This window comes from Melospiza melodia, chromosome 20, assembly GCF_035770615.1.
Source record: "Melospiza melodia melodia isolate bMelMel2 chromosome 20, bMelMel2.pri, whole genome shotgun sequence".
Lineage (NCBI taxonomy): Eukaryota > Metazoa > Chordata > Aves > Passeriformes > Passerellidae > Melospiza > Melospiza melodia.
This window is the reverse complement of record NC_086213.1, coordinates 7181847-7201678: the sequence shown is the minus strand read 5'-3', so window position 1 is coordinate 7201678 and position 19832 is coordinate 7181847. Positions and strand designations below refer to the sequence as shown.

The 19832-nt window shown below is 47.4% G+C and overlaps 1 protein-coding gene across 5 annotated transcripts; it reads left to right on the top strand.

Moving 5' to 3' along the window:
- Positions 1-1088: 1088 nt before the first annotated feature.
- On the top strand, positions 1089-19832 carry YDJC (YdjC chitooligosaccharide deacetylase homolog). 5 transcript variants are annotated; one of them, XM_063173327.1, is made up of 6 exons: positions 1089-1304; positions 6325-6497; positions 14147-14306; positions 14972-15071; positions 15967-16144; positions 17520-19004. In XM_063173327.1, exons 2-6 carry the CDS (start codon positions 6340-6342, stop codon positions 17827-17829), a joined length of 906 nt encoding a protein of 301 aa, XP_063029397.1. In that variant the 5' UTR covers positions 1089-1304; positions 6325-6339; the 3' UTR covers positions 17830-19004. The 5 variants fall into 5 exon arrangements, with proteins under 5 accessions (XP_063029397.1, XP_063029396.1, XP_063029398.1 ...); XM_063173326.1 differs by lacking the exon at positions 1089-1304 and adding an exon at positions 5643-5738; XM_063173328.1 differs by lacking the exon at positions 1089-1304 and adding an exon at positions 5823-5874.

Genomic DNA, 19832 nt, shown 5'->3' with positions numbered 1-19832 from the left:
ACAAAGCTTTCAATCACTCAAACACCCCCCACCATTATGCCAAATTGATTTTCAAGCATTTTGGAAACTCCTACCATTTCCACTCAGGTACAGCTGTAGGTATAACCTGGCCCTCCCTGAGAAAATGATTGAGTAGTGCCAAATGCTTTTAACATGCAGGAATGAAAAATCTGTGGCACAAGACCATTTCAGAGGGTGTATGCTTACCCAAAGCAACAGATTATAGAAAAAGGATATAAAGGATCCTTCTATAAATGATATAAAGAAGAAGGTCAGTTTTTATGTTAGCCTTTGTTTAAACTTTCTGTTTGCTTTGCATGACTGGAGCAGTTACTGACAGCTGAGGTAGCAGAGCTGGCAATCCTGGGTGTGATTCACACCCCAAAACACACTGATGCATCTTTTGGAACAGACTGCCCTTGATTTATGGAGAACCCTGCAGCAGCACCTGGGCTCTGTCAGACCAACACGAACCGGGACAGTTCTGAAGCCATTAGTACCTGATACAGAAACAAGCCCACATGAGCCCTTCCATTGGCTTTACTCTGCCTCTGGTCCCTTCTCTGATGTCAATAAAGATGAACTCTACTGAACTCAACAGAGTAGATGCAGACAATCAGATCTGCAAAGACTGTGTGCTTTGTCTCCTCCTTTCACTCCACACTGAGGAACAGCTGGTTATAAACCTCCCTTCAGATGGAACATTTGTCTCCACTGGCATGCCTCGCAACAGAGCTCTTCCAACTGTGACCCTAAGCCTCATACAAACAGTGAACAGGAGTAATCATGATAAAATGTATCTGCTAGGGAGAAATCCAAGTGATAAAAAATGGCTTGCCAAAAATTTAAAGAATTCCAATTTCTTATCATTCAGCCTAAGTTGTTTAAGGATTAGATAACCAAAATAATTTACTCAGATTTTTGCATTCAGTAGATATAATGTAAGAATAAGCAGAGTAAGTAAACAAGCAGAAGACATTTGACAAAAAAAGTATTAACATATACCTATTTATGTATTTAAATTGAAGATTTTTTCCATCTGGGGGAGAAGATTTGATGTTTTTTAATTGCTGTCTTTTCTTTCTAGTCTTTGAGATAGAGAGGGTTTCCTGGGAAGCTCTGCAGAGCGCTGGCAATGTGTCTGTCACTGTCTCCATCTCTCAGCCACTCTCCTGCCTGATGCTTGTCCTCCAACAGCAGGGGATCTACCCTCAGAACCCCAAAGGAATTAATCTGCATTTCCATTCCATCAACTGGGATTTTCCACATGTTTTCAGTGATGCTGGGAGGTGACAACAACCACTGTAAGTGATCTGCCAGATGAACTTTCCTGTGTGCTGACACTGCTGAGGTGTTACCCATGTTTGCTTTTTTTTTCCTTAACATAAGGACCTGCCTCTGGTATCTTTAGTTTGTTTTAATGACTCCTGATCAACATTTGCAATAATCAATAACTCTGCTTTTGTTTATACAGTGTAAGTTGAAACTGAGGAAGTTATTTAGAATTTGTAGGCATGGATTGGAATTGCTGTTTTGATGATTAGCTTCTATTTTATAATAAGAATGTAAAAACACAATTTATGTTACATCAATTCAGGCAGCTTTTAAAATAACTTACTTCTTAATGGGATTTAAAAAACCTCTAGACATCTGTTTCAGTGGTAGGCAAACATTTATGTAATTCTGAAAATTCCACAGAACATCTATGCATCTTTTATAATAACTTCCAGAGAGGTCAAACTGAATTCCTGATGCAATCAAAGAGTTGATGGAATCAGTCTAGGTTTAGCTATTAGTGTGCACAGCTAAACAGTACCTATTTTGGACCCATCATTTAATTGTCTAGGAGAAATATTCCCCATCTCAACTCTTTTTTGACCAGGTATCTTTGTATATTTTAATAGACCTCAACATCAGGCAAAGAGGTATCTGGAAAAGGAGCATGCAGGCTTTACATCATCTCAACCCTAGTTAGAGGTCACAGATGCTGTAGTATTCAAATATTAATTTTTTACCACACATTAGACACTGAAGGAAATGCAGCAGAGAGAAAATAACCCTCTGTAAGAAGGGAGAGTGGATTAAAACTCACCATCCATGAGCCACAGTTTCACCAAGGACCAGAGGGCTGCCAGGTGCATCAGGAGGGATCTGAGTTTGGTGCTTTTAGCAGTCCCCCATAATTTAATGCCAAATTAATAAGAAGGTCACAATGGCAAATTTTGCCTTTCAGCCACCTTGCTAGGACCACACACCGTGCCAGGCATTATTTTGTGCTGGTGTAAATTCAGATATTTCAGACGTGGATGAAGGAAGGTGACAGGTACTGCCTGGCAACCAGGGAAGCCTCTCACTCTTAGCAGAGTGAAAACCCCAGAGTTTGGGGGTTTCAAACCTTTTTGATGCAGGATGGAGGAAACTGTTCTATGGATGAAAAACTGTAGTTTAAGCATTTCTACAGAAGCCACTGAACTTCAAAGATTTACAAAACCTCTGAGGCTGGGACAGAGAAGAAAATGTTTACGTCTTTTTATTTAAAAAATGGATTTTACTTTGTCTCATTTCAATGCCTTTTAGAGTTCACACTTTCAACAAAATTTCATGCAAGGAAAAGACAAACAAAGTCCTACTGTGCTACCATTGTAATCCCAAATGAACTAACTAGCTGCAGCCAAGGGAACAAGAAAAAGAAAACACATTTTTTATGTCAACATGTAAACAGATGCCTTGTTGGAAGCAGTAATTGTTGGAAAACACTTTTGTGAAATACAGGAAACCTCAGCGTTTCTACTGATTAATTCAAAGTTCAGGGAAAGAAGTTCAAGCTCAAAAGCAGTGAAGCACTTGAGGATGGTGAGAGCTCCTGCTGGCTTTTGCAGCTAAGCTGAGGTTGGGCTGTGTTTTGTTTTAGTTAGGCTGGAAGATGCAGCCTTTCCTTAGTCCATGTCCTGGCTTATGCAGCTCCACCAGAAGTCCTGGCCAATGTGCCTGTCCTCAGTGCAGAGAAGAGACTGTCCAGAGGAAGTCTGCCTTGCCTTTCAGCTCCAGGCTGAATCTGTAAGGGCCTTTCAGCTCTGGGCTCTGTGGGGTCAGCTGCAAGGGCTGTCCTGGCAGTGCAGGCTGCAGAGGGAGCTCTGCTGCCAAGGGGATGTGGCACAGGGACAAGGTTTGCTTGCTGGGGAATATTTGCTTCCAGTAGCAGGAAGGAGAGCTGGTTAAACAGGTATGAAATCAGAAAAGAAAAGCCTCCAGGAAGTGCATTAAATATTTAAGAAGGATGTTACTGTTAATAGCATTAAATGCATACTAAGGTTAAGAAGGCTGAGAAGCCAAGCTTTGTCTAAGATTCTTATGTTGTTCCTCTCACCTGTGCAGAGTTAGGGAGCACTGGCACTTCTAGAAAGAGGCAGAAAACCCCAGAGTTTGCATTGGCAAAGAGAGGAGGTGCTTGTTTTATGATTCATGACATGACTTCAGAATTGTGCTGACTTCAGCTGTGCAGTAACAGCGCTCATCAGTAAGTGAAGCCTCTTGGGGAGCGTGGGCAGGCTGTGACGTTCATCTCCCAGAAGGGGAAGCAAGTAGCAGGTGCACAAATATCCCCTCTGAAATGCCAAGGGCACTGAAAACCTTTACAGAACATCAAAAACTTCTCTATAACAGAGCCATACTACTATCAAATGACAGAAAAGCTCACAGGAATTGACTGAATGAAGATTTAGCAAGTTGTCTACAGCATTTTAGCATAATCTGTTTTGAATTTCATTTCATATAATTCCTTTCTAAGAGAAAATGTCACTGAAGAGGCAGAAGGCTGTCTTCCAGCTCTCACCATCATTTCCAGTAGTCATCACTCATTTACATGAGCAGGGAAGAGAAAGAAAGAGTAAGAAAGTGACAAACAGCTGATGGCCCCTCTTGATGCAGAGAAGTCTCCCATGCTCCCAGTGCTGCCCATTTTGGGGCCTACAGGGAGAGCACAGCCTAGGAACCAAATCCTACCATGAATAATATTGCTACCACCCATTCTGATTTTATTTTTCTCTTTCAAAGTATCAAAATAAACTTACAAATTATCATCCAAAACTTAGCTGCCCCTCAAAGTGCCCTCTGAGGCTGATGGGAACAGTTTTGTAGCAGTTTGTTACGTGGACTGCAACTGATGAGAGCCTAAAGATCAACAGGGCTGCAACCTACCTCAACTCAGTGATTCCAAATTCCTTGTTAGGAGACAGACCTGGAAAGCCATTACTCCCACAGGTGTTCATGCCCCCAGACGGATGTTTCAAACTTCAGGTGTGAACAGGGTGCAGTTTCCCCTGCTGAAGTGTAGCTCTGTCTCCTAACTGATGGTCCTTGCTTTGCTGAAGATCATCAGTCTCTGGCTGTGCCTACAAGTCACATCCTTGACTTTGGGCCATGGGCACGCTGGCTGTCTTTTAGGGATTGAACTCTGCTGAAAAAGGAGACATTTGGAGGCTGTCATTTCTTTTTACATGAATTAAGTAGCAAGATTGTCAGCCCATTCCCACAGAAACGACCCTTAAAGCCTTTTCCAACCCATTTCACTCCAGCTGCTCTTCCAAGAACTGGTGCTTGGCTTGTCAGCTGTTTCTGCACTTACCTCCATGCTGGCACAGGTTCAGAGGTGGAAATCACCATCATCCATGCAAGAGTCCCAGTCCCAGTGTGATCCCTGCTTCCTGGGACAAGTTACAGCAGACACCAGGACATCTGCCCTGGATCCATGGACATGTTACCAAGGCACTTTCTGAGCTGCCTACCTCAACCACGAGTTTGTTGTTTCTCCTGCAATATCAGAAGTGGGTGAATGTTTTGGGATAACACTACAGACCAAGAAGGGGGTTGTTCTGCTTAGATAGAACTTCATCCTCTTCCACAGGTGAAAAATGCAGGCTGACAGCATCTTCCACTCTCCATGTCAAGCTGAGTACTTGGCACTTTCACTTTCATTCTGGTAGATCCAGAATAGGGTTTTTTTTTGCAGTAAGAAAGAACAGTTCAATGCCAGGACAAATAAGATTTTACCTGCAGCCTGATGGAGAACTGGCTGGTACCCAGCACTGTATGACAGCATGTTAGAAGCTGCCCTTCGTGAAACTCTCATCTGTTCTCCCCGCCCTTCTCTAGCCCAGCACCAAGAGCCACGGGATCTCCTGGCCAGGGTTTGCTGCCCTGCGGCTCTGAGTCAGATTGAGCGTGCACAGCCAGCAAACCAAGGTGGGGGAAAACAAGCGAGTGGTTACTGCGACAGTCACTGATTGCGGGATTACACATCCATGGCATCATTGGGATCAGCGGTTTTGCGCTGTAGCCAGCACAGAGCACGAATTGAATCGCTTGTCCCACCCTCAGCCACGGGCGGGTCTCACCTCGGCAATCCGGAGCAGAGGCGGCCGCAGAGAGCGGCGCGGGTTCCCCGGGCGGGCCGTGCCGTGCCGGGCCGTGCGGCGCTGCGGGCCGCCGCCGCCAGGGGCCGCCGCCGGGGCCTCCCGGTGCTCGCCGCGCTCGGAGGCGCCGGAGCTGCGGCGGGGCCGCCCCGCGCTCGCCTCACGGCGGGAGCTCCCGCCTGGGGCCGCTCGCAGCGCGGGCAGGGGGGATGCGCGGCCGGGCGGCGCGGACACAGCTCCGCCGCCGGGGCCAGCGTCCCCACAGGGCCAGCGGCGGCCGAACACACCTGGCGGCGGCCCTGGGAACCGGATCGGGCCGGAGCGGAGGTACGCACCGCCCCGGGCAGGGGAGGGGGGCTGGCGGGCCCGCAGCGCTCCGTCCCCCCGCGTTCTCCCCGGGAACGCGGCCCGCACCCGATGGAGCCGGGGATCGGTGGCCGCAAAGACGTCACGGCTGCCTCAGGTGATCCGCACCCCTGGCATTTCACTGGGCACCGCGGGCGAGGGTGGGCCCGGCAATGGAATTTGACCCTCTGACGCACCCTCGATCGATTCAATCATCCCGCCAAATCCCCGAGCTTTCGCACTCTCTCGTCGGCCGAGGTGGAAGCGCACGCAGGGTTTGCCCCCCAGGGGAGGGCACGGCCCGGCCGCTGCTCTCGGGGAGGAGCGGGCAGGGCCGGGTGCTGAGCCCGCCGGCCACACGCAAATCCCGCCACAGGGCGAGCTGCGAGCCCGCGGCGGGCTGAGGTGGAGCAGGAGTCACTCCGGGGCTGAGTCACGATTGGCTTTGCCCGCGGTAAGCCTCTCTTCTCTGTTTGCCGGTGATCTGCGGGCTGCAGAGTGTTCCGATTTAACCTCCTTTAACTTTTTTTTTTTTTTTTTTTTTTTTTTTTTTTTTTTTTTTTGCCAGGGATGACATCTAAGGATGCTTCAGGTGAAGCTAATAATAACTGGAGATGACTTCGGCTATTGTCCTCGGAGAAACCAAGGCATTGTGGACTGTTTCCTGGCTGGTGCCGTATCTAACGTGTCCCTTCTAGTCAACGGAAGTGCTGCAGCAGATGCAGCCGAGCTGGCAAGGAGGTAAGCTACTTTCTTTAGGTCCTTTGTGGACAGCCTCCAAGAGAAACCAAGCCTGGAAAATTTAGTATTTTGTTCCCCCAGAATAAACACTGTATCACAGCTCAGGCTGGTATAGGAAAACTGTATTCAGACACATTTACTAAGACTCTTCATAGTAAAACCAGTGATTTGCTAACTCATACCGGTAATGGTCTTTTCTCTAGAATTGGCCACTGCACCTTTTTCCCCCCTCAGGATTAGGAAGCCATTTCCACTATTTGACTAGTAGAATTCGGGTTTGTCAGACTTTCTCCTTCCACTTCTAAAAATGCATCATCAGAAGGAAAGTGCACATTATATACTCAGACCAATCTGCTACCCCTAAAACTATAAGAGCATAAAAGCACAAGTCTTTAAATCTCATTTAATTGATCCATTTCACCCAGGCTGGACACAAGGTCAGCCAGGCTCATTGCAGAATCAGGCAAAGGTGTGATTCTGCAAAGGCTTATTTATAAAACTGGGCAGTAGAAAACTTGACTTTTTCCCCACCCCGTAAACCTTTTTTTAAAAAGCACATCAATATTTCTATTAATCCCAGGCTTAATAAGCATATCTGTAAAAATGCATACATAAAGAAAGGGACAATACCTTGTACCTACCACCTTTACTTCTTCACCAACTTCAGAGGCTGCTGGCACACTTAGCTCTGCAGTGGATCAAATGCTATGTGTCAGTCTCATAGCCTAGTCCAGCAAATCCTTTAATAAGAAGCATTATTTGTGTTTAGGAGGTAAAACCCAGCTAAACCACTCAGCTCTGGTGTGGGCAGGTGCTTGGAAGCAGGAATATGTCCTGAAAGAGAGAACATCAGGGTTGAGAAACAATTTAGGAAAGCAGAAAAGCAAAGGAGCTGTATTGCTACTACATAAACTGAGACCTTATGCCTCAAATGCAGCTGCTGTGGGGAAGAGTTTCATGAGAGTTCTGCTGACCTTGTTCTCCTCAGTTTGCTGTGATTTTAGGGGCACTTGGAAATTGTTTGTAGCTTCTTTGGAGCAGGGTAGTGGAGGAAAGCCAGGGTGCTGTGCTAGTGGCAATCTGGTCTGTAAAAAGGCTAAAGATTCCCCACAACTGCCTGGAAACGAGAAGGGGAGAGGCACCACACCCGTAAGATTCCTAAAATCCTATTAGTAAATGAAACATAAAACACAGAGATAAAGCCAGCACCTCTCTCAGCCACAGAGGGACTGTGAAACCCTTTAAGCCCCAGTGCTCTGGTGATGTTGTCAGCTATTTTAGCCACGGTCTTTAGCAGGCTTTTAAAATAGAATCCACCTGGCCTCATTTCCATAGCCAGGAAGTAGGCCATGTAATCAGGGGTTTAAAAAGCATCTTTGAATCCAGGTCATGACACTGGTGCTGGCAGCTGATGGGTGTGAAAAGTCAGGTTGGAGGGCAGGGGACAGCAGAGGCTGCAGCCTGCTGCTACAGTTTGATTTTTTTTTGGCAGGGGGAACATAATTTTGAATTGTCAATGTGAATGAAATGGATTTAAATCTGTTTCTGAGCATATAAGCAGGGTGACTTTGGGAACATCTGCCAGCTCTGAAGATCACCAGCCCAGGTTCTACAGTTCCTCATTTGTGTAACTTTCTGCAGGTGTATTCAGCCCTACCCAGCCATGGTAGGAGCATTAGCAGGTGTGGAGAAGGTTTCCTCATGTCGTAATGCAAGCCCAGCTTCAGCTGCAGCTAATTGGCACCTGTGTGTGTAAACAAACCCCTGTGTCACCCCTGAGATGTTTGTTCATGTCACAAAGGCTGACGCAAACTCTTTCTACACAGATGACAAATAGCTCAGACTTGCTAGAAATGTCACTGAGCCCTCCTCATATTGTGCTGCAGAAATGGGAAAGCATCACTGGCTTGACTGCCTTGCCAATATTATTCCCTTTTCCCCTGCTTGGTGACATCTCCCATCCCACTGTAAATATTGAGGCTTTCTCTATTATGGGATGAAAGTCTTTTTCTCCTCGTGTTTGTCTTCCCCTATTCAGCCTTGACCAATGGCATAAGCAGGAAGAGTGGATCTGTCCCCAGCTGAGAGAAGAGGCTTGAAGCAAGTAGCATGTCCTTTCCTGGGCACATTCCAGTGCTGTGGAATTGGGTCTCTCACACACATAGTGCCAGGATTGTCAGAGTGATGGATTGCTTTTATTGCTTCTTGATAAACTGTCTATGACATGATTGCTTGTAGCTGTAAGTCTTAGACTCTCACTCCTCACCTGGTTTTAAGTTAATTGGAGACAGGCAGAGCTAATTAATAAGTAGACAACTTTTCCTTCCTAAGCACCTCACACTGCCCTACAATGTTAGGACTTGGCATCCTTCAGAAAGGAACACAGTTCCTCTGAAATTTCTTTCTTCCTTTCATTTTCACAATAATTCTGTAGTTTCTGAGTATACCATCTGCTGCCTTGAGCCTTGATTAAAAGCCTTGGCAGACATGTGATGATAGTCAGCAGATCTTTGTAGCAGCTCTATCACAAGGCAACTGCAGAACAGCAGAACTAAGCAGTAAAAAATACACCTTCCTTAATATCCAGGCTCAGCACCTTGGGCTCCCTCATCCACTTTCACAACTGGCCTGAAAGAAGGGGCACACTCATTTCTGGCAACAGAGGAGTTTCAGCAGAGGCCTGATCCATCACCAAATGACAAACCTATTGATAGCATCTGCCAGAGCAGAACATAACCAGAGCAGCAGGTGGGAGAACAGACTGCCATTGTGGGTTGAGGGTTTTTTCAGTAACTCAAAACTTTTCTCTTTACGGGGCCTTGAGGGACTATGATTTCCTGCTTATCCATATAATACAATCTCAATTTTCTACTTAACAGGCCCTGCCTTGAAGTTAGCCAGACTTCCTGGTGATTATTCCAGAGCCTTTCCCAGAAACTGGAAGGGTAATTTTGTAACCTGAAATGAAGAGATGCCTTAATTTTTCCTTAGAAATGTGGAGATAGAAATAGAGACATCTAAGACAGTTTGCTGCTATGTCCTCCCACCCCTCCCCTTCACATCAAACAGGTCAGGTGTCACTGAGCCTTAGGATCTTTTTCCATTTGTGTCCAAATAGCTCATGAAGAGTGACATATTTTAGAACACAACCTCAGTCTTCTTGGGTTGTTTTTTGCAGTTTAAATACAGTTTAATACTGAACATCAGCCAAAGCCCCCACAACATCTGGCTACATCTAACAGAAGGGTCTAACAAAGCCACATTTAATTACCCTCTCTGTTTTCACTTCCTTTCCCATCAACACTAATTGCAAAATGTGTTTGTAAATTGTGACTGAATTCTGACCCTCCCAGTTAACATCTGACTAATACAGAAATCTCTCATGCTTTCTCATCAACCCTTGTATGTGACTGTTAATCACACAGCAGACAGTTCCTCTGCTGAACTGTTTGGATGGGGTGGGGCCCGATCTGAAGCCTCACACCAGAATCCCAGAGCACACTGACTTCACTGGCAGCGGCCCATTTTACTGACGTGAGGCTACGGACACCGGAGCTGCACTTGATACAAAGATGTAACTACAACAAACCCAGGTCCCTAAGCTGTGCTACAGCACCAGCTCAACACTGCAGAGGCTTTAGGGCATTTCTGGCAGAAGAAGTAGGTTTTTTAGCAGTAACAGAGCAAGAAAATATGTTATTTGATGAAAGACAGATATTACTGAATGGTGAAAGTGTGGGTGAGGAAATCTATAAATGCCAATATGAGGAAAGTAAGAAGTGCACATTTTAACTCAAAGCCTTGCTTTGTCTGCCTTCAGACACTTGGGTGTTCACTGGAGTGAGATGATGAGATACAGATATTTACATGAGGCTCTGACTTGGGTCACACTTGGGCTGAAACCTGATGATCAGCAGTTTCCTGGATGATACAATAGGTTGTTGAAGCTGGGATCTGTTTACCCATTAAGGGAAAGGGTAAAGTGCTGTGCTTGTGCCAGAGCACCCAGCCTTCAGCAGGGCAATTGGATCAGTGCTTGGCAAATCTCATCATTCCCACAGCCATTGCAAGTGTCCTGTGGCACGGCCAGGCAGGAGCAGGGCACTGTCACTCACCCACCAACCCCAGTGACTCAGGGCAGTGCCCATCTCCAGGGTCAATGAACAGGGAGTGCAGCTGCACTCTGCCTCAGCAGAGACATTTATCCAGAGCACTCGTGTGGCAAAACAAGCAACTACTTGAAAAGGAAGCAGTTTAAGCAGTTTAACTGACTGTATTTCCTTTCTCTTTGATAACTGGATTGGGCCCACTGACTCAGAAATCTTTCCAGGGTGAATTGCTTCTAGCACCTGCTCTAAGGATATTTCCTCCTGAACAAGTCTCTCCTTTTCTCCCCCCACCTCTACAAGGAATGCTGAGAAGAGGTAACAGCCAACTTTCAGTGCAAGCAGCTCTCTGGTGCATTGAGCTCAGTGGCCTGAACCTCTTCTGCACAGGTTCCCAAGCAGCTCAGTCTGATGCTGCTCCTGCTGCAGGAGCACACACCTGCAGCCAGTGTCCTGTGGCTTTATCAGGAGTGAAGTGAACCCCTGGGCTAAATCCTGCTTCATCTCTGCATTCCCTGTGGCACTGGGACAGACTTGCAGACACAGAGGAGCCTCTCCAAACAGACTGGAAGGGTCACTGCAGCTTAAAAGAGTCACCCAAACGGATTTAGGGACACCAAGTAGATTCTTCACATCACTTTGTTTCGGCAGTGGTAGCTGTGTGCAGAAACTAAGCTGTTGCCTGAAGCCCAATTCCAATCCTTTTATTTTGCATCTTGTGTGAGCAATTAGCAGTTAATGACCAGCAGTGACCAGCAGGGCTCACCCTGTTCCATCTGGAAGGGGCTTGGGCAGAGGAGTTTGAGGCCAAACCCACAACAGCTGAGCTCTGCTCCCAGGGCAGCATCACATGCTATGTAAGCTGCTTGAGCCGCTGGTCTCTGCTTCAGTATCTCAGCCAACAAATTAGCAGCTATTTTACAGTCTTTTGAAAGATGTGGGCAACTGCAAAGTATATTTCTGTAGCAGAAACAATCATTTGGGCTCTGAAAAGGGCCCTCTCAGGATATTCCTGCACCCTGACTTTTCTTCCTGCGAGCTTGCAGTGGAACTCTGCTGTACCCACTGATCTGTCCTTCTCCCCATATCCTTACAACCTTCCCATGCCTCCTTCTGTGCACCTCCCACAGATGAGCATTTCTGAACAAGTTTCTCACATTCTGAGTTTTGCTTTCAGTGCCTCATTCCAGAGCCATTAAACACAAGCAGTTCCTATCCAGACACCTCAGCATGCACAGTCTGTCAAACCAGGACTGACTCCACGAGAACACTGTTAAGATATTCAGCTGATGTTGGGCAAAGTTCTGAAACACTCTAATGTTACAGGCAGGGTCTCCTCTTACCCAAGGACAAGGCCAGCTCTCTCTGCACTTCCACATTCTGCACATTCCCAGCTCTGGGGCTGGGTTCAGCCCTGGCCAGGAGCTGCTCTCATGTTCCTCAGTGCAGCCCTTGGCTCCTTGGTGTCCCACACCTGTCAGAGGGACTTGCCTTCTCCTGGAAATAGCCTCCCTCACAGCATTGGAGGCATTGCACAATTGGAGGCAGTTCATTTGATGCTCCTGGGAGACAACACTGAGAGGCTCAGCTGTTCATTTCTTGCCCTCCCACAACACATGGGAAAGAGAGTACTCAACAGAAAAAGTCCATCTGCTGATTCATGGTAACACAGAAACCCTTTTTTTCTTGCAAGCAGCACTGGCTGTGGTACAAATAACACTCCAGCTGAGGCAGTAAGAGCTTCCCAGAGACAGAATAAAGAATCTGGGGTGCATTTCTAAAAGAAAGCCAAAAGAAAACCACAGACTTCCCCTCTGCCTTTGGACTTGTGCAGGGTGCCCAGGCAGTCACAGGATGGAGGGGAACCCTCCTGCCACAGCACCCCCTGCACTGCAGCTGCCTCCTGTGCTGCCCTGCAGCCTGTCCCCTCAGTGACACAGCTTCCACCTCTTGTGGCAGCCAGGACTTGGTGTGCACATGTGCTCAGGCCCCTGCTATGATGAGCATTCATCATCAGTGAAACAGTCAGGCCCTGCTGCACAGAAATCACCAGATCAGAAAAGCCAGAGAGGACCTTTTCTCCACAAGCTGTTTTGCTTCATTAAACAAACATTCCAGCCTCCTTAATCACACAATGGACTAATTTTGTTCCACAGAGCTGTGCATACAATTTGACTCCTAACATTTATGTCTTTGAGAAGTAGTATCTAGCAACTGACTGCACCAGGAAAAAAAAGGCTTTCAGTCCTTCTAGGGCCAAAGCCTTAGGACCTGAATGAGCTAAATGACTCTGACTTGGTCCAATCCATCCACAGTCTTGTCTCCAGTGAGCTGGTGCCTCACCAGTCAGCTTCAGATGTCTCAGTTTTGCACCCTTTGCCTCAATGGAGATTGTTTTTGTTTTCTCCTTGTGGTACCAGGGCTGTGTCAGGGACAGACCACACCCACTTTTAACAGCTCCGTGCAGAAGTTCCAAGAAGGGTTTAAAGCATCACAGAGTTGTTGTCTTGAAATTCACTCTGCACCATGACTCAGACTGGGCAGCACAGATGGAACATTGCACTTCTGTCATCCCCTCACTGGGTCAGCCAGAGGCCACGGGTTGTCTTGGAAAAAGTTTCAAAGCATCATTTTGGCTACTGATGCTGAGGATTTCCAGAAATGCTAATGAGACCCAGCACAAATCCAAGCGTGCACAAGTCCTGTTCTCATTGTAGGGGAATCCACAGCACTCTGCTAAGCCCTGAGGGGAGCTCTGCAGCCACACCAGCTCCATAGTTTCTTTTTTTGATTTTTTTTAAAGAATCTTACAGCTTGCAACCGGGTAATCAATCATACCCCTGGGGCTCCTTAGCAAGGCTCTGCACCTCACTCTGGGCCTCCTTGCACTGATCCTTCTCTGGCTGTGCCAGGGAGATGCTGCTCTGTACAGCTCATGCTTGCCACTCCCTGAGTGATTGCTGCACTAGACAGAAGCCTGGCCACTGCAGGAGCTCCAGCTGCAGCCCCTTGTACTTACACCTGTAGCCTGTGCTGTTGCCACAACAGCTTCCTTGGGCACTGCTTATAAATGAATTAGTGCATTCTACTTAAGGTCAGCTTTAGGAGTCATCAAGTAAAGCTGCCATGTCTCATAAATGCACCATCTTTAACAGGGTGAATAGCTCAAGGGGATACCTAGCAAGGGCTAATGGAGCACTTCAGAAAAGGCTGCAAGATCTGGATTTTTTGGTTGGTTATCAGTGACTGCAGTTCCTGGAGTGCAGTTACAGCATTTACCTCGTGCTGTGAGCCAGGGTGGAGGCAGGGCTCAGGGGCACTCACAGGCTGGCCCTGGGTAGGGTGCTCAGGGCTGTTACCTGGAGATGCCCTGCTCTGGTTTGGGTCACTCTGCCATCCTTTCTGGCAGGGCAGAGATACAAAGATGTATCCAGTGAGTCCTGCAACTCCTCTAAGATCACTCTGATTCTTACACTTTAATCTCCCCTCTCTGAACACAGTGAGGGAGGTGCAAAGCTTGGCAGACATTTCCCTCTCTTCCAGATACAACATCCCAATAGGCCTGCATGCCAACCTCTCCGAGGGCTCCCCTGTGTGTGAGGTGCTCAAGACAAACTCTTCTCTGCTCAACCAGCATGGATTCTTCCATGGAAAAATGGGATTCAGAACAGCTCTATCAAAAGGTCTCCTGAAAATGTCAGAGGTAGGAGAAAGACACATACAGCTGTAGAACTTGCCTTCCTGAAAAATTAGCCTGTATTTATCCCAGCACATAACAGCTGAGGGCTTTTCCCAGATCCCAGCTATGAGTCTGCTTAAAGATGAACCCTGCCTGTGCTGCCTGAGCTGGCTTTAGGTCCTGGGCCTCATTCTGCCAAAGGCTCTGCAGCCTTTAGAACCCATTCCTCCCTGATTCAGTGCCTGTATACACAGTTAATTATTTATCTGAGGAGGTGGAAGGGCATTGGGACAGGTATTTACAAAGAACCTAGAGATCAGTAAAGAGCAAATGACAGAAAAGTCCTAAGTAGGTACCAGGCCTTTCATCAGCTTGTGAGAAGTTTTGTTCTCTAGGAAGGTGGCTGGTTTTGCCAGCCAGGATAAAGGATGAGCAAGGATAACCATGTTCAGTGATCAAAACTGCATCAATTTTAAACAGAAATTTATATTTAGAATAACATTTAGAACATCCCCACCATTCCCATAAACAGTACCACAAAGAGCCCCATGCCCAAGGGACACCCTGGGTAGCCCAGCAGTGCTGCACATCCCTGTACAAGCACACCCCAGAGCTGGGTTCTGACTCCTGCCCAGTGGGGTCCCAGCAGCCCCATCACTCCCCTGCTCTGACCCTTTTCTGCTGCACAGGTGAAGCAGGAGCTCAAGGCCCAGGTGGAGCTGTTCCGTGAGCTGACAGGTCACCTACCTCCCCACATGGATGGGCACCAGCACGTCCACGTTCTCCCAGGTAAGGAGGAAATCTTCTCCTGCACCAGGCAGGTGAGAGTCAGCTCAGAGGGGCCTCCCCTGGCCCTGCTCCCGTATGAGCACTAAGCCCCACCCTGAGACACCTGCTGGCAGCTGCAGTTTGAATGTTCCCACCTGAGCCCAGTCCTGCCCAGAGCCAAACTCTGCCTGGAGCCCTGGGTTTTTCCACCAGGGCATTAATGACACAAATGGCCAAGGTTACACCTCTTCCTCCAAGAACAGTAATTCTCCTCAGCATCCCAATTCCATGTTCTCACCCACAATGAAGGAGGCAGACCAAAGCCAGCAGCAGAATGGCCAGTTTAAACTGGAATGCTGGAGATTGCAATAGCTGGTGGCTCTTTAAGATGCTACAGAACTCCCTCCTGTCCATTGTGCTCCCACCCCAGTCCCTGCCTGCAGGTCTCAGCTTTAGAGATGAGCAAGGATCTTCTGTCCTTGTTTTGCAAATAAAGTCATTGTGGTACAGAGATGGTAAATGGAGTGAGAAAAGAATCCAGGTTTTCCCACTGCAGTACTGACTGCCTCCAGATAACATTGCTCTGGCTGTACAAGGACTTGATGAAGAATTTGTTCCTGACAGTGCAGCCACCTCTGGTGCACTCACTGCAGACCAGAGTCACTCACTTAGAAGGGGGGCTGGACTAAAGGCTCAGTGCTGAAAGGAAGAAAGGCACCTACAGGAGAAGTTCAGGGAGAAATGTTTCCAGTATAGGGGGTGACTCCCATACAGATGAATTTCAGCAGAAGATAAACCAAATGGAATTTTATTTTCTTAAACACAGAAAGGAAGGAAGCCTCTGTGCTAACAGCTTGCAGGGGACACGAGAAGCTGCTTATCCAAGTCCTGACTGCATCTCTGGTTTTGCTTACAGAGGTCAGGAATGTGTTTGCAGAGGTTTTAGAGGAGTATGGGATTAAGTACACACGTGTGCCCATAGAGCCAGGCCTTCATAACTGTGACTGGATTCCACCATCCCTGATGGACTTCTACCTGGGAGTAGAAGAAGATTCTTTTAACACAGTGGATGTGTTTACAAAGCATGGAATAAGGTAAGACAGGTATTACTCATCCTTTTTTGTAGTAAAACATTAAGATTGTATCAGTTCCTGATTGCATCTTTCAAAAATGGAACACCATCTTTCTCTTTCCTCTTTGGACTTAGAGAAAGGATCAGGAGGAGCACAGAAGTGCCAGAGGCATAAGAGCTTAGGAAGTTTTGTTTGAACAGAGATGAGTCACTTTCCACTTGAAAAGGAATGTTTTTTTCAGGGTATGCTACTCAGTCTTTCTAGTGAAGCTTCCTCAGCCTGGCATCTGGAATGCCAGGAGAAATGCTGCATCAATGCTGAAATTTCAAAAGTATTACCTAAGGAAAGCATTTAAGAACTAAATTTTCATCTTCCTGTTGTAGTAGAGAAAGGGTTTTAAGCAGCAAGAATGAGACTAAGTAGAAGCAGGTATTTGTTAAGGGGAAGCAATGAGCTCTGAGAGCTGGCAGTACCACAGCAGGTGATCACTGCTGTGAGCAAACAGCCTTGTCAGTGCCCTGCACCTCGGAGCCAAACCCTGAAAACTCAGCCCTTCCCCCAGTAAAATCCTTCTCTTAAAAGCTTAGACTGTTTTATGGGTTAAAGGCCTTTCACTAGAGACCCTTGCAGTCACCTGACCTTTGGGGCAGATGTCATTACTTCCTCAGCCCACTGGAAACATTATCTTCTGGGATTTTATTTTTTGTGTCAGTGGTTCTGAACACCAGCAGCAGGCTGCTATTTCTCCCTTCTCAAGAACAGCTGAGCTGGGCTTTTCTGTGATCATTCAGGTAAAGATTCCAGCCTTGATTTCTTCTGAAAACATTTTCATTCTGCCCTCACATGCAGTGGCTCAGCTCTCCCGGACTCATCCAGGCCACACTTAGAACTTGTGTGTGAAGCTAAGAAGCAGCGTGTAGGTGGTGTCCTCTAGGAGTAACATTTTGTCCAGTTATTTTGGCTCTTTGATATGTTCTGGCAGGAGGCTTCTTTAGCTGGGTGGTTGCCATTTTATTTCAGTCACTTTTGTTTCTACTTAGCTGAGGGTTATTATTCAAGATCAATTTATTTTGATAGTGTGGCATTTCTCAGTTCAGCGTTGCTCTTTGTTTTTGGGACAATAAAATGCACCTGAAAGCTCACAGATGCCAAACCCAGTACTGGGGCTGTGCTGGGCCTTGCTGTCCCTGCAGAACTGCTGCTTGAAATAGGATCCTGGTTTCAATCAAGAAAAGTTCTGGTTTTACTTTTGTTTATAGTTAAAAGTTTTTTTAAACTCCTCCCAATTTTGTATCTTAAATTTTAGGTAAATTTTGATTCCTAATCCACTGGACATAACACAATTCTCTCCCTGCCTCTTTAGCACTAACAGCAGTGTTCCCTCCTCTGGCTGCAGGTGGGCAGACATTTACATAGGCCTGAGCACCATGGGCAGGAACATGTCTGTCAGCAGCATCCAGAGTGCCATCGACAGCGCCGTGCTGCAGCGCCCGCCCAGGGCGCCCCAGAGTGGCACCGTGACCATCGAGCTGATGGTGCACCCCGGGTACCCCAGTGTCCCTCCTGTTGGGGGCTGTGGGGAGGGACCAGATGATTTCTCACAGTCCTGGGAACGCCTCCATGAACTCCAGACGTTAATTAAGCCAGAGCTGCAGAGCCATTACAAAAGCAGGAACATTCAGCTGTGTTCATTCAAAGATCTTTAAATAAATGAGCATCCATCCATCCATCCATCCATCCATCCATCCATCCATCCATCCATCCATCCATCCATCCATCATACACTCATCCTCTGAAGACAGGCAATTGCTAATGTCCAGAGAAGCCAGATCACTGTTATCAGTGTCACAGTCCCTGGTGCAGCTCACAGAAGCTGTGAACAGCTCACCACTACCCTGTGAGCAGCTCCAGGCAGTACCCCAGAGCCCCAGCTGCCAGTTTTAAGGCCACAACATCTGCTCAAAATGTGCCAAACTCCTTCTGTGACACCCCCTCCACAGTGCCCCAGTGCAGCACAGGCTCCCAGGACTCAGCTCCTGCCAGCAAAGGAGCAGCACGGGGACAGACTTGGCTGTGACACTGCAGCACGGCCCCCTGAGGGGTCTGATCATTTCTCCTTTCAGACCTGATGGCAAAACAAGAACCCTGCTGGTGAGTGGGTGCTGCTTTGGCTCACCCACTCAGTGCAGGTCACCCACAGGAGGCCTGGCCACCTTCAGCATTTGGCTCTCTGAGAGCAGCCAGTCCCTGCCCTGCCTCGTAACTGCTCACTGATGGTGAGGGCTGCAGGGACATGTCACCCTCAGAGCCTTCCTCTGCTCGGAGCACTCGGGTCACACTCGTGGCCCTGTGGGGTCTGCAGCCACCTCAGCCACAGGATTTGTGTCTGCCTGCTCTCGTTGCCTCTTGGTGTTAAGCCCCCCCCAGAAAGTAACATCAGCTGTAGCCCTTTTGGAGAGGCTTCTTATTTTTTGGATGACTTTGCAGGAGCAGCAACTGTTGACCCATCTGCTATTTCAGTAACTGCCGTGTGTGAGAGCAGCAGCAACTGGTCCTGCACCACCCACTGCCCCTCAGGACAGCCATGAGCTGTGCCAGCCACGAGCATGGCTGTGGCTCAGAAGGTCCCTGTATTTGTCCCTTGTGTTCCTGTCACCAGAGCATTCGAACTCCAGCAAGCCCCAGTAGTGCTGATATGTTCTTAACTGCAGCCCTGTCGTTCCTGTAAGGACTTTCACGTGGGGAAATATTCTTTGCACAAGAGTGATCTATTTAACATAATTGGTTTTGTTAACCATATTTTTAATATAAAAATTATTAATATCATCATTATTCTTTTAAATGAAAAATAAACTGAGATCTTTTCTATTGCAAAGCTTCAGGAGGCTTTTGGGTTTAATTACATGTGGTGAGTGAAGTAAGCCCACTCACCTGTCTGCTCCCACACGGCTGGAAGGGCTCCCTTTCTATCATTAGTGGGAACTGTCTGACCTTTCCTATAACACGTCAGGAAGTTTCTGTCCTGTACAAGTGGAAAAACATCAAGGATGTGGTAGAAAATATTTTTCCCGATTCTTTCCTGTATCATAGAAATGCCTTAGACGTCTGAGCCGGGGCCGGGTGAGAGCAGGGCAGGTGTTACCCTGGCGATGCTGCCGGGGGGCACCGGGACAGCCCCGCGCCCGCCCCTGCCAGCGCCACCCCGCGCCCCCCGGGCCGCACTGCAGCCGCTGCCGGAGCGCAGAGCTCCATCGGGTACGGAATTGTCACCGCGTCCTCGTGGATACTTCTAAACCTTATTATAAACACTTCAACTGCCTCACGTTCTAAGCGCTGGATTGGCTCTGATCGCACCCATCAGGGCGTTGCACACCTGTGGAATTCTGCGTGCATTTCCTCGCAGCTGAGCACTGGAGAGCTGGGGGCAGCCTTTACCCGAGCACCGTACTGTGAAAAACACATTTTGTAAAGTCGTTATTTTTAAATGAAGAGGATTAAACCCCAAATTTACGTTTAATTAGTAAAATGAACAATGAACTACTAAAAGACTATTCAGTAGGGAACCTTTCAATCGCATAAAATATAGGGAGATAAGGAAATTTCTCAGTAGTTCTGTGAAAGCTTTAAAGACAACCCAAGTTGAAATTAAACCACTACTACAATCCCAGTTAATTCCCAGACCTCTGTGAAAATAAAACCATGCCACAAA

What these genes read in the sequence shown, in the direction of transcription:
- YDJC (XM_063173327.1), top strand. Translation starts at nt 6,340, where the DNA reads ATGCTTCAGGTGAAGCTAATAATAACTGGAGATGACTTCGGCTATTGT. An exon ending in GCAGCCGAGCTGGCAAGGAG is followed by an intron (nt 6,498 to 14,146) that starts GTAAGCTACTTT and finishes CCTCTCTTCCAG; the next exon opens with ATACAACATCCCAATAGGCC. An exon ending in GTCTCCTGAAAATGTCAGAG is followed by an intron (nt 14,307 to 14,971) that starts GTAGGAGAAAGA and finishes TCTGCTGCACAG; the next exon opens with GTGAAGCAGGAGCTCAAGGC.